The 24802-nt window shown below is 39.1% G+C and overlaps 1 protein-coding gene and 1 pseudogene across 2 annotated transcripts; one reads left to right on the top strand and one right to left on the bottom strand.

Moving 5' to 3' along the window:
* Positions 1–2073: 2073 nt before the first annotated feature.
* Positions 2074–6653, bottom strand: LOC144631293 (uncharacterized; annotated as a pseudogene). Its single transcript, XR_013566708.1, has 3 exons — positions 6494–6653; positions 5058–5346; positions 2074–2819 (listed from the first exon to the last, which is right to left on the bottom strand). The product of XR_013566708.1 is annotated as an uncharacterized LOC144631293 (transcript).
* Positions 6654–8805: 2152 nt separating this feature from the next.
* LOC144630277 (uncharacterized) lies at positions 8806–24726 on the top strand. The gene is made up of 19 exons (XM_078488614.1): positions 8806–9084; positions 10667–10762; positions 11649–11828; positions 12518–12651; positions 13584–13725; positions 14247–14336; positions 15181–15489; positions 16107–16264; positions 16954–17080; positions 17155–17817; positions 18101–18186; positions 18416–18436; positions 18565–18640; positions 19503–19807; positions 20100–20277; positions 21044–21180; positions 22144–22444; positions 22716–22802; positions 23833–24726. The coding sequence occupies exons 1-19, from the start codon at positions 8988–8990 to the stop codon at positions 24018–24020; spliced, it is 3375 nt and encodes a 1124-aa protein (XP_078344740.1). The 5' UTR covers positions 8806–8987; the 3' UTR covers positions 24021–24726.
* The last annotated feature ends 76 nt before the right edge of the window (positions 24727–24802 follow it).

Genomic DNA, 24802 nt, shown 5'->3' with positions numbered 1-24802 from the left:
TTAATCTTCCGTCTCTCCTCGTTTCCTTATTATAATCGTTGTACGGATGATCCCTGGAAAGCTGTTGGTCTCGTGGCCCCTATGCTAATATAAACACGCCCATGGGCGGCTTTGCGAGTCGCCAGTCTGTGAAGATAGTTTCAATTAAACATTTCTATCATCCCAGTCGGTGGAACAAGTGTTGCGGGCAAAGTCCCAGCTCCGACTGACTGAGCCCCGGCGCTGGTTTTCTCAGCTATGTTGCTAAGCAACATAGTTCATTAATTTTGTGAGACAAGCTATTTTTGTACGATTTTTATTTATTGAATTTTTGCTTTTAAGTTTGGCTTTGGTTGTTCAATGGGTGACGCTTTTACCGGATAAATCACTATCCAGTGGTTACCATCATAGAATGTTTTGTTAACATCTATCCACTGGATAGTTAAAGTTATCCGGTGGATAGCGTCATCTACCCTTTCAATTACTGCCTTCTTGAAAAGGATTAATTAATTACGCAACCGATTTCCTCAAATAAAGAATTCTGTTTATTAATTGTTTGCATGTTGTTTATTTGTTTGTCAATGGAATAGTTTGCAGTTCAGATAACTTCTTTGTATTATTTTTCTGCTGTATATTCTACAGTCAACATTTAGCATCATTAGGCTAGGATAAATCATATATGGAAATTGCTGAAAATCACCTGTTGTCTTAGTAATCTTGTTGCAGGTACTGGCCATTTAATTACCCACTCAACCCAAGGAATCGTTTTACTTGATAAGTGTCCAACAGCACTGTATCTGAAAAAAATGGAGTCGAATCTATATTAGAATTCCTTTGGACTGACTATACCTTAACCTCGGCCGACCTCAGCCGAGCCTCGTCCCCAGGCCAATCCACGCTATGCGAGTGAGTCGAAGAGGCCTAAAACCGAGCGCGTCCCAGGCGAACTTTCCCGACAAGCTTGGCGGGTGACGTCACATCCAAACTCGCCGGGAACGACTGTGGACGAGGCTGCCTTAACCTGCGAACGGAGACGAATTTTTGCCATTTGTTTACGGCGGCGTTCAACAACAGGCGATTAAAAATCGGTCTTACTGCATACAGCTGTTGCGAGAAAGGTTGTCCTACGTATGCGACAATAACGAAAGGTATTTGGGTATTTGCAGTTTACCGTTGTTTGATGGAAAATTCACGGCGTCTCATTACCAAGGACATAGAAACCACGAATGTACGTATTCATGGTTTATCCTGCTACAGCAACACACTGTACTTTGATGAAGCAACGCTTAACTGTCACTACCCAAGATACCGTTCGGCTTTGTCACTTACGCTTTTATGCTTATGAGGACAACTTTTCTCGAAACAGCTGTATATAAACTGGAGATGGGCAAAGCGTAAAACAAACGAACTAAAAGTTGCGTTCGCAATTTATTTTAACGGTACTACTTTAGTCACCGTCGTTATTTTTGTTGGCTGGAAGCGTCCAGCTAACTGTGGAAAATCAGCCCGAAAAAGGATAGTTTCATCTGTATTTTTTATTCCTCATTTCATAATAAATTATTTCACGACAGTTTATGAGTGAACATTACAAGACGCAATGGAGAACAGCAAGAGTTTATAGTTAAACTAATTACTGTATTTGCCATTTTTTAAGATTAAAAGAGAACATAAACAAGATAATCGAAGAAACACAGAAGAAGAATTTGTTGCTGATGCTATATACATATTATTATTATTATAATTATTATTATTATTATTAAAATTACTATTATTTATTAGCATAACCACACTGACCTACTATTGGTAATCGCGCAATCTGATTGGCTACACAGGTGCCTACTATCGATCCGTAGAAGGCTCTCGGAGCGCGCGCGTAGTCTTTGCTGAATTTTATCAATCAAAACCTTCAATAAATCAATTCTAGCGATATTCTCAGTTTAATAGATCGGTCAGTGGGTTATGCTAACACAATTAGACGGCTCGCTCTTGGTTTCTACCGGCTTTTGATAGTTGGCTCGGGGCTTCGCCCCTCGCCAACTATCAGCCGGTAGAAACCTCGAGCTTGCCGTCTAATTGTTAAATATTATTATTACTATTATTATTATTATTATTATTGTTGTTATTATTGTCTCCTGTTTTTTTTTATTTATTTACTTATTTATACATATTGTAGCTGTAAGTCCTTCCTGTAAAGCTTCGATGAGATGTGTTTGTACGTATGTTGAGCTGATTTTACCTCACTTACGGCACCTCATAAATATTCGAGGCAAGGTCGAGTGGTAACTTTTCGTAATAGTTATTTCCCGATTTAAGTGGTACAGTTTCACCCAACGAACTGCTTTACCAGGTTGATAAATAACAGTTCTGTTACAAACGTTATTTTTCTTGAGTTAATTTCCTTTTCCTTATTATACTTCACAATATCTAAAAGCCATTTTCAAATTGCATTAGCCCTTCTTCAATCTGTGCCAGGAAATTTTTGGTCTTTTCAAAAGCTCGCTTGTTTTCTTGTGATTTTTCGTTGATAACATCCTGCGCCCATTTTAACTGCTTCTTCTCGTGTTTTTCCTGGTTTAACAAACTTCGAGCAACAGCATCCTCTTCGTTATGTGCAGTTGGAATGCTGTCTTTTGGTTTAAGTTGTTTGTCGTGTTTCTTGCTTTTCGCTTGGTCTTTTTCCTTTGTCGCCGTCTTTGTTTCTTTCTTTGCTTTTTTATGGTCGTTGGATTTTCCATTGACTGCAGGAACGTCTGCGATTAGTTCTCGAATCTTGCTAATCATGTCGTGAGATTTTGTCTCTTCGAGGTCTTTTCCAAGTTGTCCCAAGTCATTTGTGACAGCTGAAAGGAATATAATAAATAAATAAATCGCATGAGCCAATGGAAAACAGCGAAACAAAGCTATCCGGACTATCCGATGCCCGGGAGCTACTCAAATCAGTTTTGTACGAGGCTGCGCCGCGAAGTCCAACCCCTTACCCTTTTATATATGACAGAAAAGGCACCCCTTCCGTATACCTTTCACTGAAAAAAGGTTCCCCCTATATATACCAAAAAGACATTGATGCCATTTTTATGTAGCGTTTAATAACTTTAAATGATACCGCCAAAAAATGCGTCTGTTCGAAATAATTTAATTGAAGGCCGTTTTAAAAACCTAAATGAACGATATCCCTATGCTTTCATAAACCTTAACTTGTGAAATCCCTACCTTTTTATACACCTGAAGCATGAAAAAGGTACCCCTTTCGGGCGGAGCATCCCGTATAGGCCGTTATAGGGAGTAATAGCGAAGCACGTGAGTGACGTCACGACTCAGACAAGACTCAGACAAACAAACGGAAATGGCGGACGATTTTCATAAAACACTTTCTAAAGCAGCCGGTATTACCAAAACACTTTCGTCAAACGAAAACTTCAATTTCTCTCAGAACACGCTGATGTTTTTGAGCCTCGTGGCGGTTATATTCATTTGCATTCCATTGTTAGGCCTCGCGCGCTTCGCTATCCCCCCAGGATCTGATGAGAGTAGCTGAAGAACTCCGTGATAAACCACTTAAGGCTTCAGGGCCGGTTGTTCTGGTTGTTCAAAGCCCGGGGGGGAGACTCGCATATGAAAGTGACGGGGATGCTCGTCGTCTCGCTTAGGGGTGTAAATTTCGGACTTTTGGTCTCGCTTAGGGTGTTCCGGGGAAAAACGCCCAAAACGCCAATATTTTTAGCCATAATGGTCTCGTTTAGGGTTACACACGAAGAAATATACAAATATAAACTCCATTCTTAGTTTTTTGGTATCTTTTAGGGGTCCAGAAAGGCTTGAGCCACACCCAGATTGGTCTCTTTTAGGGGTTCTTTTCAAAATTTCCGACGACCAGTCCCGTCCCTTTAATATGGGAGTCCCCCCCCGGGGTTCAAAGCAAGATTAAGCTAATCAAGGATTAGCGTGAATTTCAATCGATTCCGGTTTTGGTGAGATTTTCTGGTTATTGTATTCGTCCGTTTGTAATTCTACAAAACATAACCGTGAAAAAACTTTTATATTTAAGTTTCTCGTATATACGACGTTGTAACTTAAAAGTTACAACGTTGTACACGAGAAACTTAAATTTACATCAACATGAACTTGTTTTCGTAAACGCGTGATCATTTATAGAGTGTTTCAATATGATGTCAAGGTAGCCATATTCGTGTTCTAAAACAAAAGAACGGCGGCAATATATAGGTGTACCAAGCCAAACCTCTGGGAATCAAACTCTATTTTTTATGCAAACATAGTCTTTTGTTTTAAAAAACCAATACGGCCGCTGGTCACGTGAGTGAAAGCGCTCTATACTAACCGTAGACTGCGAGCAGTATCTCTTTTAATCTAAAATCGTGTGGACGGTTGCACATCTCGCTCGCTCGCTATTTCTTCGTGCGTCTTCCCGTATTTTAGAGAAGTGGCAGCAAGAAAAGGTAGACTGCTTGCAATCTACACCTATCGAAAAACCATACTAAGGGCCTGTTTACATGATTCCGGAATGACTTTCATTCCGGATCGAAACTCGTTCCGGAATGAAGTTCGTTCTGCATTTACATGACAGAGTCGACCGGTTCAACCAAAGGCATTTTCACGTGCGTGGTTTTTGCGCGAGATCAAAACAAGGTGGCGCATGTTTCGCGCAAACATGTTTTTGTGCCCATTAATTGCCGTATCTGCAATTTTAACGAGTAATTTGACCATAGAGCTGCTTCTTTGGGCTAAACAGTAAATGCTTTTACGTTTTTCGCTCTGAATTCAAACTGTGGAGTCCGTATGCGGTTTCGCGAGTTGCGGTTTCATCTCGGAACGAAATTGGTTCTGTGTTTACATGATACCAGAATGAAATGTCATTCCAGAACGAAACTTTCATTCCGGAATGAAAACCGGAATGAACTCATTCCGGAATGACTTGACTTTCGTCTCGGTATCATGTAAACAGATACAGAGAAATGTATGGGGATGGAATGAACTCGTTCCGGAATGAAAGTCATTCCGGAATCATGTAAACAGGCCCTAAACCTCTCTACGATCGGCCTTCAAGTCGTAGGGTACTTTACCTGCAACCTCGCCCAACTTAGCTGCAGCCTTCTTGGTAGCCTCTGATAAGATCTTCATTGTTGCCTTCAACGCTGCTTGTACCTTTCCACTTATGTCTTCTGCTTTTTTCTCAGCTTTCTCCAGTTTTCCCTCTAAGTGTTTTCTGCTGGATACCGAGGGCTTGGCGAACCTGTTTCAAGGAGTATCCAACTTGATTCAAAGCTCGCAAGCCCTGCTTAGCTTTTGCCATCATATCGAATGGTCTGACAACACCATAACAGCAGTAAGATTTCTTCTGGCCATTACTAGCTGCAAGAAATAAAGGATGACGATTACACAAATAGAAGGGATATAGAATAAGAAAAACTACCCAAATGATTTATTTTTTATGGTAAAAGTAAAAAAACTGATCTCGGAAAGGCATAAAGGAGCACTAGTATTGCATACAGCTTCATGTACCTAAAAATATTTTCAAGGGTGTTTAAACTAAGTAACTCACATAATTGCAAGCTTGGGTCTTAGACATTTTCGAGATGCAACTTATACAAATTCTGTAATTCTTAACCTGTTTGGTTGGCAACAGAAACCGTGTCGGGCACATGCAAGCTAGGGAAACTCTCTATATCTTTCTTGATAGTTGTGATTTATACATACAAATTCTTCCTCTCTCATTAGTCAAAAAAACCGGGATCAGGTCTGAAAAACGCTACCAGCCTATACAGTTTGTAACTTATCTAAGAAGGCTTTCATGTTTAGTGGGGTAGGAGAAACATTGCCGTTATTTTCACTGGCTATTATTAGTTCTTGCTGTGACTCCCTAACAAACATTATAAGTGCTGAGCGCATTGGGCTGATAACTAAACGTGCCAGTAACCAACCATGGTCAATCACTAAGATTTAACTGATCAACATAAATTATCAAAATTAAGCTTTAAGGGTAATCGCGGTCGCCACCTCCCCTTTTTGAGCCCGTAAATTAGGTCCCTCTTCTTGCAACTTGCTTTGTTACCTGTGTAGCCGATTTTTGCACAACAACGTAATTTATCTTGTACTTTCATTGTTTTGTTCACAGATGAGTATTAAGTAACTTTCACTCAAGTGGATATTTTTGATGTTAAAAAGTTCAACAAACACAGGGGCAAAGAACTTATTAATCGTTATAAATTACTTTTCTTTCACAAGGCTAAGTGTCTCTTTGTTGTAAACACACGTTTCACCTGTTAAAACCGGTACCTTGTTTGCTGTCAGTCTAGCCAGCAAAGATCACTGACAATTCATGTTTTGAGCTATTAGGCGCTTTTTAAAAACACACCGGAGCTTCAAATCAGCCCCGATGTTAGAACATACATCTTGGGACAAAATCGGAGAAGGAAAATTCGTGTTAAAGTATTTGGGCTGTTATTCTGCTCTAATAAACAACTTGACAAGATCTTATAAATGAAATCAGGCAACCTACTTTTCACACGGATGATCGGTGAACTCGTTGCCAAGACGCACAAGGCTGAAACTATAGCCACGTGAAGCAACCTCATCTTGAATCAAACGATCAAAGAAGGTGACAATAATCCAATATCAAAATCACAACACTATGATGAGACACAAATATCTGCGATTTGACTCGCCCATGACTCAATCTTGGTGAAAAAATAACAAGACGTGATTGGCTGATTATACAGGTTGTTGTCCCTTAGTATGAGGGTCTGTACCAGTTGTTTACTTTTTTGTTTACAATTTCTCACATTGATCCAATTGTGGAGGAAACGGTGCTTAAATGGTGTGAAAGATTTCAATGCTTGAGACAAATCTTGAGCTGACAACCAAAGCGCTGTTTAATTTGCCGTATATATTTGATAGTTGAAAATGATAGTGCAATTGGCACAAAAACACACACCCAGAAATGTTATTTAGCTTAAAAAGGATGCTACCAAAAAATTTTCTATCGTTATTAAATTCTTTCTTAAAAGTTTGTTTTGCTGTTACGACAGACAGTTGTCATCTCTTAGTTTAGTATTGGTTTTGTATAAACAAATATTGGGATTTTTTCTATAATCTTTTTAGCATTATTTTTAAGCTTACAAGAGAAAAAGAAAGCCTACGGATTTGAAAGTGCAGTATAAGTATTGTTTGACGCTTTTGTATAAGGTTTACCCAAATTTGACATTACAGCAAAAAAAATGTTGATTATTAAAATGTTGTGTAATACTGCTATTATTATTATTTTTTAAATACTATTATTCTAATTTAACGTTAAATTAAATCGCCGCTTGCGGCACGTGATTTTTGAAATACCGTAAATGCTCGAGTCAGCACTCAGCTCAAGCGTCCCCCTCTCGACCCAGAAAATTAAATAAGTGCTCCGGGTGCTTATTCAGCATTTACGGTGCACATCTAAAGTGTGCTGACAAATACCCTCTCTTAAATATGCTTGAAATTCTATTTATAAAACCCCACAATTTGTGGATTATTACTTTCACTTGATCAGTTTTGTTTAATTCTGAGCTTTCAGTTTTAACCAGCAGCTACCACTTAAACTTATATGAGCAAAGATGTACCGGAATCAGAAGCTTATGATTTAGATACCGTGGCCGTTCATAGAGCGTTTGATCTGAAATCTGGAGGTTATCCCAGTGTAAATAGAATCTGAAATTTTCTTTTGTATCTTGACATGATATCCCGGGTGAGAGGCCCGTGCGCTTTCTCTCGCTTCGTTCTGCGCGTTTTCCCGCTTTCTGACTCTTCCTCTTTTCCCAACGCTTTCACGACGCTCTTTCGTTTGGCACCCCGTCCATTTCGTTTCGCCTTTCTCAGTCTCTGTCTTGTGTCGTTTGTGTTGGCCTTTCGGCTCTCCCAATGTGCCATCATTCAATCGCGGCATGCTTTTTGGGACTGTTGACTGTTTGACTGTTAGACCTCTCTTGTTTCGGCGTCAAGCTCACGAAAAGAAATGCGAGGTAACTGGAAGCCCTGGAAGTTTTGTGAGCGCAAAAACCGGGGAAAGGGATGGGGGATGAGGGAGGGGGCGCAGAAGCCCCCTAAATCCCACCCCTCGGTACACGTTTGTCTCGTAAGCGGTTTTATCTCGTACGTTCATTAATTCTTTTGCGTTGAGGAAATTGAGAGGCCGCGAACAGTCTACAGGCGTTAGAAAAATCAAACTAAATATTTTTTTTTCTGGTTGGAAGATTCAAAAGTTATTTAAAAAAAATTGTTCGTTAATAGACATCTATCTCATTAGAGGTTTCATCATAAGCGCAGATATCATCCTCGTACCCAGGGTCTTCTTCCCTATGACCAGACGAGAATGCGCAGTAACCGGGTATTTTTTTGATTGTCTTCATGCGCATGCGCGGCCTCTATAGTTACACGATTTCGTAGTTACTATGTTTGTGTTAAGCCGTTTATATGATAAAATGATTTTGAAATCATCGTAGACATTGTTTGACGGATACGCAGAAACTACAAAACACCGATTTTTTCCTGTATCAGAAAAATACAGTTTCTACTAAACAGTGTTTAAGGCTCCGAAGACACCAAAATCCAAATCGACAATAGTGACACAAGCTTGTTTCTACATCTTCCGTAATATTAATTAAATTGACTGTACAGAAAGGTTTTTAGTGCAATCTTCAGTTTTCAGATCTTAGTGCACTCACTAACAAATACTTATAATTCTCCGCCTGTTGCTTTAAGAAAGTTTGCGCGATCCTTCAATGTTATGTTGTTCTATTTTTCAAGGCACTCATCGACACTCGCCTAGCGACAGGTACCTGTTTTTACGAGTCAAGCAGTTCTTCATATTTACATACTGCAGCGGCTGCTCCACTGTTTTTGTTAGCTTGTTGAATAATTTATCGAGTACCAGCTCAGAAATCTAAAGCCGCTTTCTGCGCGTCCTGAAGCTCACAACTGCACAATTCCTGCAGTTAAGTTTGCACCTTTTTCATCGGAATATGAAAGGACTTACAACCACACTGCTAATCGCGGCGTTTTTCTCCGTGTCAACATGTCTTCCTATACGACATTTGGGCACGGAACTGCTGAAACGAGGTACGAAGCTATTTTTCGTTTGTTCTGCATTTGTAAACTCAGTGGCTTTACGTGTTTAATACATTTTTGGCGAAAAAGGTTGAACGATATGCGCAACTTCTAGTTTTTTATCGAAAGTCTAAGTAAGATGTTACTTGCAACGTTGTGTCAGAAACCATGTCGTAGGCATACGCCTCTACAGCTTCTGCACTTTGCATCATCAATATCGCAAGATTTGGTTAGCTCATCCTGACTGCTTTTAAATGAAACCTGCTCAGTTAGAATAGAAAGTTATAGATTCGTTTATGAAAGGCAACGTTGCTTCCTTTGCACGTAGATAGACGACTTCTTGTAAATACAAAACGGTTTGTTTCTTGTTTATTTTACATATTGTGTTAGATATATTTTATCAAAATCTCGAAAATTTTATTAGTACACAACCATTTTGGGTGCGTCTTGTGTCGGTTGCATGCTTATGTAATTTATTATGCAGAATAAATAAAAAGCATAATGTTCACAAGCTCTTATGCAGGGCTGCTTATGCATCTCGCTGAAATTCTGCATGTTAGTGCTTGAAAACAATTGTTAATTTTGTTTCCCTTCAAAATTAAGCTGCAGCCCGTTTTGGACGGGCTAGCTCTGACGGCAGATGACGTTGTTGCCACTCTGGAATCGAGCCTTGTTTAAATTAGCTCAATCTATTTATAGGAATCAAGTATTTTTTTTTTGATACTTGGATGTATGAAAGTTTTTTGCCTGAAGAGGGATAAACCTTTAGAAGTTTATTCTAGCGCAGTCTTGCCACCCATGCAGTGTTCTTTCATTTCACTGTCAACTACTGTACATGTAATTTATTTTCATTTAAACAAATCGACTACATTTTTCCATGGTCTACTACACACTCTCATCGACCATAACCTCCGACCAATGAGCGCACAAGAATGATCTTAGTTACTGTAGGTATAGTCGATATCACTTTTTTACATGTAGTAGACCTACCTAGCAATTCCATTAATTTATTTTTTATCGGTGTGAGCGACCCATTTCAGGTCTCTTGCAAACGTTTCTGATAAAATATTTTACAATAATCGAAATAATCATTTTTATGATAAAGAATAGAGTCTACTTTTGAATGTCTCCCGGGATTCCAAACACTCCAATTTGACAAACCCTAGCTCCAAGAGCACATCTTAGTGCTATCTCGCTTTTTTTTAAAAACGTTTAAAAATCGTTTAGAGACATTTAGAAACATCTTATCGCAAATAAGTTACTCAAATTGCTTTAAAAATAGCGAACAACATTTAATTCCAACTGGATCTTGTTGATATATCTTTTTGTATACAGACACACTGTACGTATATATGTACAAACAAAGCTAAAACTGATAGTATTAGAACCGTTACATTTAAGCAGCCTGCACGGCACCGGCGATAAACAGTATCAGAAACAATCTCTACCCAAATGACCACTATATAATTATTTTGCATACTTCCTTACTCAACAACTTTACTGAATAAAGAAAATAATTTTCTTGCAAACAAGGTAACATTTTTATTAAATCACGAATCTATGCGCTACTTATCTCGTATCATTTGCTTTGTAGTGAAAAGGCAAGATGAAGCTGCGGACGATGCAAACAAGAATAAAAATGTTACCGACCGCGCTCCCGGCCTCGGTGGTACAAACATCCGATTTCCAAGTAAGTTCATAACTAGTTAATCGGTAGTCAGAGTAGTTTTCTGTTGAGTGTCGTTAAGCCAGGACCAAAACAAAATTCCCAATTACAACAACCGCAACAACACAACAAACCAATGAGCGCTCGAAGTAAATACACGTGACTGGTGCAAAGCACGGGAAAACGTGTGTGGCCAAGTCGCGCCAAATTATGATTTTGGCTGCCTCGTCCCCAGGCGCCGGTCGGCCGGACGGATAAGGCGGGGGTTGATGGTTAGGGGTAATACCAAGCAAACCTTGCACGACCAAGGAGGGGGACGTTTTGGGACGAGGCAGTGGTTTTGGTTTGCATTTGGTTTGAGTGTGTGGTGTGAGATTTGAAATATAGCGTAGTAAAGCAAAACCAAAGAAATCTGAAGTACTTTAGTACTAATTTAAAGCGACTCTTGGAGAGTCTACCATAGAAAAATCAACATGTCCTAAAATGTTTTCCGATATCCATGCCAGCAATGCTGCGAGAAGTTTCGTTATTAAAGCGTTGACACTTTGCCCGCTAAGGATTGTGTGATCAGGCCAGCAAAACGCACATGTCATTTTCACGTTTAGGTAAATTAGCCTGACTTCTACCTTCGCCTTTGTGAGGACAAAACACTACCTACCCGGTACAAAGAAACTGCAGTAGTGTAACAGCTCTCTCGAGCTCTCGTAAGCTTTTAATTCTAGTGGTCCTCTAGTGTAGCAGCTGCTATTGTGTTTGGGGATAGGGGTATTGTTTATGTTGTTTGTTCTATTGTTCTCTCGAAGGGTAGCGAGCCATTCAAGTGAGAACCAGAAACTACAGCGCGTTGCTTTTCAGCCGCAGAGTTTTACCGGCCTGTTTGAAATTTCAAAATTTGTGTGTTTTCTTTCAGTTTGCATCTATCAACTGGGCATGTCCAATCGATTTAGTATCTGGGATAATCAGATCACGGCTTCTTCCTCGTATGACAGCCTTCACCTGAGGCCCCACATGGGACGTCTGAATAACCCGTATGGGTCATGGTGTGTAAATAAACGACATCGGGGCCCGCACTACATGCAGATTGATCTCGGTATGTAGCAGTACCCCTACTTTGCTCATTCAATCTTAAGACAAATTCAGATACAAATCTTTAAATGGTCTTGTTCATGATTACTTATCGTTTCTTAAGTGTAATGGAACTCGATATTCATTAAGAGACTCCGTAAACAAACTAGTTGCGCCTCTTCCACGAAAACTATTTGAAAAAACAGCTTTAGCTTTAATGTTGCAATTCTCTGGAACAACCTACACTGCAATCTCAGGGAGGAAATTTCACTTAATCATTTTAATAAATTACTTTATAATAACTATTTTAATGAACAGTAGAGACACAGCATCCGTGGAAAACAGGTTTAGATTAATATGTATTTAGAATTGTATTTAGATTTTAGATCCAGGTCTTGTTTCTAACCCAAACAAAAATGAATTGTAAAGCACAAGTATAGTTTATAAAAACAGTAGATAGTAGCTACCGAGAAAGACCATTTTGAACGACAATGCAAACCACAGAAGTAGCATCTAAAAAGCATCTACAAAGATGTTTTCTCTTGCGAAACACATATTTCCTCAACCGACTTCGCAATTTTATGGTTGAAGGGCTTGTCTGTTGTCAAAAGCATTTTTTTCACACTTCTACATAACTGTTCCAACTAATAACATAAGTAATATGATTTTTAGTATTTTTTTTATTTTCTTTAAGCAATTATTTATTTTCAAAAGGTATTATTCTGTTGGTCAGCGGTGTGACAACACAGGGCGCGAGTCACACACCAGACTTTGTAACTTCGTATCGTGTGAGTTACAGTATTGATGGACAGCGGTGGACTATCTACAAAGAGAATGGAACAGAGAAGGTAATTATATTCTTATTCATACTGAAGAACAAATAGTTTACGCCGTCTAAAGTAAAACAATTTATAGGACTCATATCATATGAAAATCTGTAGAACCATGGAAACGGTATGATATTAACTGATTAACTTGAGAAAATTAAAGGGAAGCCTCGAGCCAAGTGGCCCATACTACCGGAAACGTGAAATGAAAAATAGGGGTAAGGAGGCAATTGTCTACCAGAAATACTGTGGAGCAAAAAATGTTTTCTCGGCCTCAATAATAATCTAATTTATATAGCGCTAAAATTATATAAAAATGAATGCGCGCCGAATATGGCTGCCAAGTTAAGTCCAACAAGGGTCCTCATGGCATTGTCATGGGCCCGATGAGGAAAAGTATAAGTAAAATGCGCCCTAGCCGGGAGGGAGTTAGGTAACAGATAGAAGGTAATATATAAAGGGGGGGGGAGAAGAAAGGGAAGAAAAAAAAAAAAAAAAAAAAAGGGAGAAAAAATAAAAAAAAAAAAAAAAAAAAAAACAGGGGGGGAAGGGGGGGGGGGGGGGGGGGGGTGAAAAGAATATTTTTTTTTAAAAAAGGAAAAAGGGGGGGGGGGGGGTATAAGAGGGGGGGCTTATAACCGGAATTTTACGATATTATTGGAAGCTGTTTGAAGGGTGTTGTTTATAGCAAAATGACACTCATGGTCAAGTACTCCTCCTATCATATACTGGGATTTTTTTGCGCAAAGATTATTTGTGGAATTTTATTGATTGTACTGAATGAAGCAAAAATGTCATGTCAAAGTATGTTCAAAGAGCAAAACACTCCAGACGTTTGCGTTAGTAGTTGTCACAGCTGATTTTTTAAATACTTTGTTACAATTTAGTTGTTACTTTAAAAAGAAAAGTGAGGATTAGTTTATTGTTTACATTTTTATTATTTCTAACGTCAGGTCTTCTTTGGTTACTATACCCAATTCACCAATTACTTCCAATACCGTGTGGCCGCCAGATACGTCAGAATTCTTCCCCAGACCTTTCGAGGATACAAGCTGTGCATGCGCGCTGAGCTGATTGGTTGTTCCTTTGCACAAGGTAGGAAAAAATTAAAAACAATAAACACAGACAAAAACAAAGTTTTGTTAGATGTGTACGTTCGATATCCAAAATGAACACTTTTGTGGTTAGTGTTATCAACCTCACCATTTCGCTTCGGCTTGTGAACTTATCTAGAACTTTATTATTCTAGACATATCACAAAACCATTGTTTATGGTTTATTGTACTCTATTAAAAAAATCACATCAAAAAATGAAGATAGCTAACGCACTTCACAGGGGTTTCAGATAATGGCCGAAAGATTTCTTTCCCCTGTTTTGTATCAATTCGCTTCTGCAGAAGACGGTTAATTTCGTGGTCGCATATGCAATACTTGAAACGATTACACTGAAGCCATGCCACCGAGCTTTGCGCATGACACGTTATCAAGATTAGCTGGAGGGTTTTTCAGAATATGGGTATTATATACACTACACTTACTTTGGTACTAACTACTAAAAATGTTTCTGATATACAAACAGTAAATACTTTACACTCATCTTTCCATTTCATTTTTAGTTAATCTAGCAACAAATCGGACAGCCGAGCAGTCGAGCACCAAGGATGGGCAAATAGCCTTGAGAGCGATTGATGGAAACTTTAGCAGTGGTGAGAACAACTTTAAAGTAGTTTTGTAAATGCAGTGAACTCCGAACCTTTTCCGTCGAAGAGTAGATTTTGCCTCTTTTCTGCTAGGCAACCACCTTGACCAAACAGCATCGATATCCAAGGAAGGCACTTGGCTCAATGTTAGCGCATTAGACTCTAGAGAAATTTTGTTGTGCCCCCAAACAAAAAAAACGCGCGCGGCACACCACCGCGACACAGCTTACCAATAACAAAAAAAACCAACAAAATGTGCGTAGAATTCAGTTATTATATAATATATTTAGAGATGACCCAGGTTAAGGTCTGTCTGGTGTTGCTGCATTGTATTATGTTCTTACTGTGCTTCCCTTAGCTTGGCCAGGTTTATTACTGGCTCAGTTCTGGTGAATTCTTGCGGAAAACTGATAAAGTGCTGTTGGAAAGACTGGGAGGGAATAGGAAACGGAAGCCATGTAGTAGCTTCCCTCCTGGCACAAATGAACGGCTTGTCTTAAAACAGATTACCCAGACAAATGCTTTCTAGCGTGAATGTAAAGCTCTTTTTAGGAATTCGTCTTTTGAAGAGTCCTCATTTTAATTATCACAGCGTTTTGCAGTAATTGCTTCTCCGTCAGTTTTGGAACCTGATAATCGAGTCTTACACTTTGTTAGTCGACTAGCTCTGCTTTAGTTCCAGATTAACGATGTAATACAATATGAAGAACGGGACACCCTGCCTTTTCAAAAGAGCCGCTGTAGTTTTTAATCAGTCAGTACTTTAAATACGCATGTTAATTTGCCCAATGTAAGTATTAAATTATTATTATCAACATGAAGTTTCTCATTGTATTTATTTTTGCGTTAGAATCTTGTTCTCTGACCCAGTCCGAAGACAATCCATGGTGGCGCGTGGACCTGGGGTATAGCACTACAATTAAAGAGCTTTTCATTGCTGGTCCCCTAAATGGCACTGAATTAAAGGACTTTGAAATCAGGATTGGAGACGGTTTGGAAAACGAAGGCAACGACAATAAAAAATGTGGAGATAAACACAGCGTGAGACCTGGTGAGATTAAAACCGTCAGCTGCAATGAAACTGGACGATACATCAACATCCGGGTACCTGAGAGCGGAAAGGCTTTGTCACTGTGCGAAGTGGTGCCTTATGGGATGGGTGAGTTGAGCGGAACTCGACAAAAACAACAAAGACAACAAATCATATTTTTCAATACTTTCAAAACAATATTTTATTTAGGGTGGTCAGAACATCAGCTAGTTTACAGGTTCGCCACCAAAATAAGAATAAAATAAAGAGAATTAAATAAGAATTAAATATCAACCGCCATGTTTTAAAAGGCTTTAGCCTTTTACAATTACAATCACCACAGGTTCGCCACCAAAATAAGAATAAAATAAAGAGAATTAAATAAGAATTAAATATCAACCGCCATGTTTTAAAAGGCTTTAGCCTTTTATAATTTACAATCACCACTCAAACCAAACGTTTCACAACACATCAATTCTTCGATAAATGAAAAGCGATCATTGATCGAATTCATTACGAGGATGGGATAGGAATCGAATAGCCTGGATTCTCTTTCCCCTCACAATTCGGACGTTTGAGAAGCCTTTCTGTAGATTTCTCTCTCGTACACCTTCAGCTTATTTTTTTCTTACAAAGACACTGTCTTTCGTTGTAAAGTTAATCAACTTCAGGCTTCGTGATCATTAGACTGATAAATTATTGCGTTTTCTTTTGTTTGACCGCATTGCTGCATTTTTCTTTGGCAGACCCGTCAATGGTGAACTTCAGTCCATTTGTAGTTTTGCAGTACGTTAACTATATGCGCATGCTAGAGTACAGAAAGCGGCTATTGGAACAGCAGGAACGGTTAAGGAACGCTACATTAGAAGCTCAAAAGGCAGGGAAAAAACCTGGAGGACAACAGGTAAGATAACAAGAGTATATGCCACTCTTTTCCTACTAAAGACTTGTATAGACAATCAAAAGAATTTCAATGAACGACCAAGGACTTACAGGTCGTCCTAAATTAATATATTGATTTAGCCAAGCCTAAAAGCTGAGCTCCACACTTATTTTCTTGTTCCTAAAATTTTGTGAAAATATTCTCATTGAAAATATTGTTATTTAAGTTATAAGACGTATACTATTAAAGAAGGCTCCATAGCCGAAAATAGCAAAAATTCGTACGCTCACTCGATAACCAATTTTTTCGGCTTCATGGGTTTACCATTTCCTTACCCATGGTGCTCCGCTGAATCAAGGACAACAGGTAAGATAAAAAGAGTGAAACCAATTCTTTCCCTACTTAAGTCTTGTAAACCATCCTAAGGGAATGCAAATTAATGACCAATGACTTACACGTCCTCAATTATAATTTTAATATTTCCCAGAGTTTTAAAAAAATGTTACATTTAGACCAAATTTCCTACAATTTACCAACAGACATTACCGACAGACATTTCCATTACCTCTTGCAGTTTATCAAGAGGTATTCTTACCGTTAATATTTTTTCTTAGTCGACTCCATTCTGGTGTTAGTGATAGTTTTAGTTGAGTTCTTATAATTATTTTTTGATATATACCAAGTGTTCATGACTTTGACTTTACCTGAAGGTTATTGGCGGAGCCCAGCAACAAGGTCAACAGGCCATAAAACAAGGGCAACAGTTGGCTGGCCAGGGACAGGCTGCTATTGGTGGAGCCGTCGGTCAAGGCCAAGCAGCTCTTGGTGGAATTCAAAGTAAGAGTTTGATATAAGTCCTCATTACCGATAAAGTGAAAATCCAACTTAGGCTCCAAATGAATTTCTTTCAGATCAAGGGCAACAAGCGTGGGGACAAGCGCAAGGCATGCTGGGTGGTGCACAAGGTCAAGGACAACAGATGCTGAACCAATTCCAAAACCAAGGGGCGGGCATGGCAAACCAATTACAAGGCCAGTTCCAAAACCAGTTTGGCCAGCTTCAGAATCAAGGTGCAGGCATGGCAAACCAATTACAAGGCCAGTTTCAAAACCAGTTTGGCCAGCTTCAGAATCAAGGTGCAGGAATGCTCAATCAGTATCAAAACCAGATGAACCAGTTACAAGGTCAAGGTATGGGTATGGTCAATCAATACCAAGGCCAGCTTCAAAACCAGTTTAACCAGTTGCAAGGGCAAGGCATGGGCATGGTTAACAAGTTACAAGGTCAAGGGATGCAAGTAGCTAATCAACTTCAGAGTCAAGGCATGGGCATGGTGAACCAGCTACAAGGTCAAGGGTCGCAGCTGGCCAATCAACTTCAAAGCCAAGGGGCAGGGATGATGGGCCAAGCGCAGAACCAGTTCAACCAGCTTCAAGGTCAGGGTATGGGAATGGTAAACCAGCTCCAAGGACAAGGGTCACAACTAGCTGGTCAGCTTCAAGGCCAAGGAATGGGGTTAGCCAATCAGATTCAAGGACAAGGAATGGGTGTTGTCAATCAATTACAAGGTCAAGGTAAGAAAAGTGTTCCGGCGCAGGCAGGTAAAAATGAAAAAAAAATGGACAAAAAGAGACTGTGATAATAAAGCTTAACAAACGAAGTCCTCACTTAGTACTCAGACGCTCGGTTTGCGAAGTCGTGGCGTGTAGAAAATGTTTGGGGAAACATTTACAGTGACCTTGGATTTGCAATAGAAAACATTTATATTAATGAAGTTAACAGACATGTCAGTATCTCTGCAGGAATGCTTTTCATTACTATAGTAAAATAAACATGTTTTATATCTTTTCCATAAAGGAATGGGTGCAGTAAACCAACTCCAAGGCCAAGGACTTGGGATGGCAAAGGACATGGGTAAAACCACGGATGATATAATGAGCAAGGTGAGATACGTGTGTTATGCAGGAGATGGTAAAATGTACCTGCAAGGTTCAGTCTTAATAGAGTGTAAGTGTGAGTGTCGAAGTGAAAATGGGAATAAATACATCATTGTGGTAATGTTGTTATTATGCAGAGTGGCTTTGAAAGGAGAAGAACCTTGAGTTTGGTTGATTTTACTCTTCGATTTTACGATGTCGTACATTGAAATTGCATTTATTTTTTTTTACACAGGCTAAAGACTTTTACAAAAAGGTAAGCTTCACGATACTTTTAGCATTTTGTTTTGTTTTTGTATAGAATTTCGTTCCAAGGTTATGAAATCGTCTTTGACATATATTCGCGCATTTTTTTACTTCCGTGTTCCCGTGTTTAATTTCTAGCTGAAGCCGTGGCAAATCAGAGCAGAGAATTTCTACAACGATCAAATCAAGGGACGTTATTTTGAAATGGGAAAAAGTAAGTCAGTGGCTTGAATTGGTTGGACAATTATGTACATGCTTAAATAAAGATTTGAAGGGTTGACATAATTAACTTCACAAAGAGTTCAAGTTTTTCTTGAGAAAAAAGGCCGACCATTTGTACAATTGTGGTAGATCTCGGTGTAGTCTGGTTAAATGTGTTTTTTTTCAACATTTGTGAAAAAATGTGACAGAGCGGTGAAAAAACAACTCCTACATTTGGATTTTCCTGGGCATATTCCCTGCTGGCTGAAATGCAGCAAACTTTGGCCGGAGTAATATATCCCTCAATTTCCCATTTTTTTAACAGTTTCATATATACATTTCGCCGATAAAAGGTTAAAAATAAAACTTAAGGTAAAAGCTGTTAAAATTGATTCTTAACGTTTTCGATCTGTTCGATCATCATCAGAGAGATCATCATCAGATCGAAAACGTTAAGAATCAATTTTAACAGCTTTTACCTTAAGTTTTATTTTTAACAGTTTCCCTTTTGGCTTTTGCAAAAAGTCTCAAGTGGTTAGGCAAACCAAGATCACGGATGAAAAGAAAGAATTGTGAATGTGGTTTGGCAAAATCTTCTTGTATTCGCCGAGACAGAGGCAGCTACCCTGGAGAAAAAACATTGCATAAGTAAACTAAAAGAAAAATTTTCGAAGTAGCAAACTAAACGACAAATGAAAGATTTTGATAGGGATCTAATTATTGAGCGATCTTAACTATCCTGTTATTAAATCAGTAGTCGAAAAAGTCGCTCCAGCAATCGTCAAAAATGATTTTAGGTTCTCGTGGCACAAGATTAGTATTCCAATTAACCACAAAAAAATCTTTCAAACAAAACATTTATTATCTTCTTTTAGGCTGGTTCAATCGTGGCAAAGATTACGGCCTGAAAGCTCTCAAGGTATTCCAGGAAACGGTGTTATCTGAGTTCAAGGGGCTGGCAAGTGATGTCGGGGGAGAAATATCAGCAATCGGAAACTATGATACTGAAAACGTCAAAGGACTTCTGGACAATGTCGATAAGGATAAAATAAAGTCGTTGGTGGAGAAAGTCAAGCCTCTTATTCCTGAGTACTACGAAAAAGTCAAGAAAATGGCGACTGATATTTTTAACCAAGGGAAAACAGAGTTTGACAGGATAAGAGAGGAGGTTGAGAAAGAGGTATATATACAATATACATAGAATTTGGGTCAAATGCACCAGCAAATAAGAACCTCAAAAGTGTCCAGAAACTTTGAAAATCCTCGGATAACCACTAGCTCAAAGGGCCACTTCCAAAAAATTCCGAAATTGAGCAAAGAACAACAGTAGAAAACAACGATTACAACGAAGTGATTTAGTATCACTGTTCCCAGGGAAACTAGGAAATTTTGCTCCAATGCGTTCTAATATAACTTTTTGCTTTATTTTGAAACTTTTACTTAACAAACTTTTAACTTCACCTTATCTGTAGGCCGATAAAGCCGTGACCATGGGCGAAGAGATGTCACAAGAGGCCACCGGTTTAGTTGGTGATGCCCAGAAGACAGGAATGGAAGCTGTCGGACAAGCGCAGCAAGTTGGAATGGGAGCGCTGAATCAGGCAAAGCAGACAGGGCAAGGACTTGTGCAGCAAGGACAACAAAGTCTCAGTAAGTCCCAATACGCAGTGGCGAGGGCACTCGTATTTACGTCGACGTGTACTCTACAGAGATAGGTTGTTTCGCGTGCAGCGTCAAGGAAGGAAGAAATGTTACAAAGATGTTAAGAATGAGAGACCACAACAGTGAAAGGAGCAATGTTACGATATTTTAAGTCATTTTTCTGATTATTCTCAAATTGAAGGAAAACTCAAAATAGTAGTTTTCTAACGTAGAAAAACACCAAAGGAGCAACAAAACCCCTAAAATACACAAGGATGGTTTCGACTGACGAAGATTAAGACGGATTACGAATGACAAACTTGAAAAAAACTTGCCAAATTTTTCAATTTTTTTTTTTTGTGTTGTCCGTGACGTAGCTCCTTTAAGCGTTTCCATTGCCGTTTCTGATCTCCAAGACCCAGTCATCAAATAGTTACAAGGGAAATCAATATGATTCTCATTCCAGCCCATACGTTTGTAAAACTTATTTTGCACTTTGCCAAATAGCCAGGGCCCAGTTGTTGAAACGGTGGATGACGCTATCTACCGGATAAATCGCTATCCAGTGGATAAGTCTTAACAAAACATACTGCACTATCCACCGGATAGTGATTTATCCGGTGGATAGCGTTATCCACCCTTTCAACAACTGGGGACAGACAAATAAGTATACGATCATTTCCACCTTGTAGATGACTTATACCTGTGCGTGAAGACATGACAAATTTAGTTGGCTTGAACTTTTGTCAACTATAATTTCTCTTCTGCTTGATAGACCAAGTGCAGCAACAAGGAATGGGAATTATGAACCAAGCACGTCAAACAGGTATGGGTGCCTTTAACCAGGTGAGACAACAAGGAATGGGGGCTTTAGGACAAGTGCAGAACATGGGACAACAAGGATTTCAACAGGTATGATTTAATTCTTCCTGTTTAGCGTTTACTAATACCACCAAGGCCATGAGAGAGTTTTATGACCTACGTGTTCAAATCCCAAATCTCAGAGCCACACCAAATTAGTTAAAGTTAAAATAAGTCGTCCCAAGATACATATAATATGATTGTGGTTGTCCTTAAAACTGCCATGCTACCTAGTGATGAATCTTTCTGATGGTATATCAAGTATAGATTGCGTGCATATCCAGGTATGAAACAAACATGATGCAGCTGTATCTGTATTGTTTTTGCTGAAATTATACGGGGAAAAGTGATCAAATTTGTAGTACCAATTCATTGCAAAAGGCGTAAAAAATCACAAAGGAAGGAGGAGATAAAGTTAGTCAGATCAGTTTAGTTTTAGTTTATTAGTTCTGGGAAAGGTGAAGAGAGGCGACTGGATATGTATTTTCATATCGTTTGACGCAAAAGATTTTTTCAATTAGCTTCTAATCACTGCTTTCTTCCTTTTATTACAACTTTATGTTCTTTCCTTTTATCTTAAGCAATGTTCATTATTTACTAGACAGGTCATGAGTATGCATGAATGAGTGACCTCTTCATGTCAACTTCACTTGCAGGGGCGGATACAGGGGGGGGGGGTGGATAGGGTGGATATCCACCCCCCATTTTTCAGTAAAAAAAATTCGAAATGTCACTTTATTTGAAATAGAAAATAAATAAAGAAAGAAAAATGAGCTCTCGCTTATGTCTGGTTATTGTTACGCCACGTTTCGCCGTCTGCCGCCACTTAGGGTTAAGGTTAAGGTTAGGGTTAGGCCCTAATGGTCTGCCATCCAACCCCCCCCCCCCTTTTGAAATCCTGGATCCGCCCCTGACTTGCATTCAAATTACTTCATATCAACCCAACGATAATTGTTCAAACTGCTCGATGTGCTACAAAGCAAATTGTGACCTGAGAGTTTTGCTATTCCACAGGTACAAAATCTCCAAGGTCAGGTAATGCAAACTGGACAAGGACTGTATGGTCAAGCACAGAGTATGCGCCAAGGCTTACAGGGTCAACTCATGCAGACTGGTCAAGGCTTATACGGTCAGGCACAGAGCATGGGGGGAGGCCTTCAGAACCAGTTGATGCAGCAGGGACAGGGACTGTACGGGCAAGCGCAGAGCATGGGCCAAGGTGCCTACCAGCAGGGAATGAACCTAGGCAATCAACTGCAGCAGCAGGGACAAAACGCTTTGCGGCAAGGGGCAGGAATGGCACAGGGTCTCCAAGGTACGGTTTACAACAAAATAAAGTATTTCAAGTTAAAGAACAACGGTTTCGCAGTGGCCTTATCACGGTTCCAATTCCATAAGCTTACACAAATCATTAGCGAAATAACCTATAACCTTATGCACTAATGCAAAGTTAAACATGTCTAGGAATGCATGTCTGAATTGCGAAATCTTTTTAGTTTCCAACGATTAGCTGCCTTATATATATATATGTTTTTAAGTTAAATAACTTTTTAACCTAGATTACCTCTTATGTTTTATTTTTACAGGCCAGGCTATGAATATGGGCCAGCAATTCCAACAGCAAGGCCAAAACCTCATGAATCAAGGACAACGGCTATCCCAGCAAATGGCAGGCAAGTGCATGTAACTTCCAAGTACGCTGAACGGAGGTTAACACTATTCCCTTTCTTTTCTCAAAGAAGGAAATTTATCGGTATTCAGAAGTCGATACTCTCCTGCGCGTTCGATATTTTCATTGAGACGTTTAAAATTAGGTACATATATACATTTTTTTACCTCAGGGTATCAATATGAAAGTAACTGCGATCATCCTAGTTACAGTATAGTCTTGTCTGACAAAGACTTGCTGGTGACCAACGTGAAGATAATCTAAACTGTGGTCGTCTTCTGCGGAGTCAAAGTAGTTAACCGCGTCTACGATGATATCGCTTAGTTTCCGACTGTTGACCAGATTGGCCAGTTTTATTTTGTTTGATTATTGATCAGATTTAGTCTACTGCTAGTTTTGCCTCATCAGTCTGTTTCTTCCCTTTAGCAACGACTGCGCGTCTTCAATGGTTAAAATACATAGAAGAACCTGACCCTTAAAAGTTTTGCAATGTATACAGTAAAAACCCCAGAGTAAGAACCCGTTAGGCTAAAGTTTGTCAGTTAGACACTCTCTTTATACGAACCTTTTTAGCCTAAAATTTGGAAATAGCTTCTTATTTTCTAAAATCTATTAAAAATGTTCACTTTAAGGGAAATGACATACCGGTAAGTCGACATTCGGATCCTCTTTGGAGATACATAGGAGCCTTATCACTCCAGTTCCAATGTTGAAAATCACAACATATTACTGATACAATCACAAAAATATAAATAAAAGTAAGAGGCTGAATACCACTGAAAACCCTAAATTTAACAAAAATGTAGCTTTTTCATCAAAAAATAATAAGAACCTTTTAAGAACCTTTTAAGAGCCTAGATTTGTACCAATTACCATTTGATGTAAGAACCTGTTAAGGCTAACTTGAAAAAAAAAAACCAGGTTCTTACTCGTGAGTTCTTACTGTATTTTACGCTTAAGCCCTTATTTTCCTTTTAACTTTATAATACAACTCAACCTATTAAACCTGATTTCTTATTTATCAATTTTGATAGGGATGGGATCAAACTATTACGGACAGGCCATGAATATGGGTCAAGGATTCCAACAGCAGGGACAACAACTCATGAATCAAGGACAACAACTCTCCGGGCAAACGGGGAGCAAGGTACCGAGCCCTCAACAACAGTGGCAGCACTTGATGAAACAAGGCCAACAGGCGGCCGGTGGTGGTTCGAAATAGAAATGGCTACATGGCATGTAAATACATGTAAACGGGTATTCGGGAATGTTTGGTGCAAGAAGACCAATTTTCGCCATATAAGGTTTGATGCCATGCACAGGTGCAGCCGTAGAGTCACAAGTGCCACTGCTCTTTTTGCAAAATTTGCCAATCCTGCACTTCCTTTCCTACTGAAGATAAGTACACTGTTTGTTATTTGGGGGCTAGCGCGAATGACGGCGAGTGGAAAAAGGCGAGGGGTTTAAGGGCCAGGAAGCGAAATCTCTCCGACTGACTGACCTTCGTATTTTTCCATTCTCCCTTCATGGTCCTTCTCCCCAACTAACCGAACGCCGTGAACAATAAAAAGATAAGAAGCCATGAGAGTTCTGACTTGGAAATTTTAAAGTATTTGTTGAAGACTTAAAATGTAATAGTTGTAGACCCAAGTGTTATTTCCGAGGTCATGTTTTGTTCGCATTCTGCACACTTAAGCTTGATCTGCCAATTAGACAATAATGATCCAAGCATCCAGCAATTTGTAAAATGTTTATAGATATGTTCAATGCCAAAGTCATAACATTAATAGTTCGCTTTGTAAAGAACCGACAATGTGTTTGAGTTTAGACGCACTTTATTTTTTAAGGTCAAGTGTTTGCTTCGTAAAAGTATAAACCCAAAGATTAAAACTTTGATGTTTGACTTAAATCGTCTCTTATGTTATTTAAGTGTTTCTTCTCTACTGTAAACCTAATCGACTTGTGAACGTAACTACACCTTTTTTGTTTAATACGAGTAAAAAA

The sequence above is a fragment of the Oculina patagonica genome, chromosome 1 (assembly GCF_052425735.1).
Source record: "Oculina patagonica isolate OP01 chromosome 1, crgOcupat, whole genome shotgun sequence".
In the NCBI taxonomy this organism is placed as follows: Eukaryota; Metazoa; Cnidaria; class Anthozoa; order Scleractinia; family Oculinidae; genus Oculina; species Oculina patagonica.
Note: the sequence above shows the minus strand (reverse complement) of the source record. Positions and strands in the feature narration are given on the sequence as shown.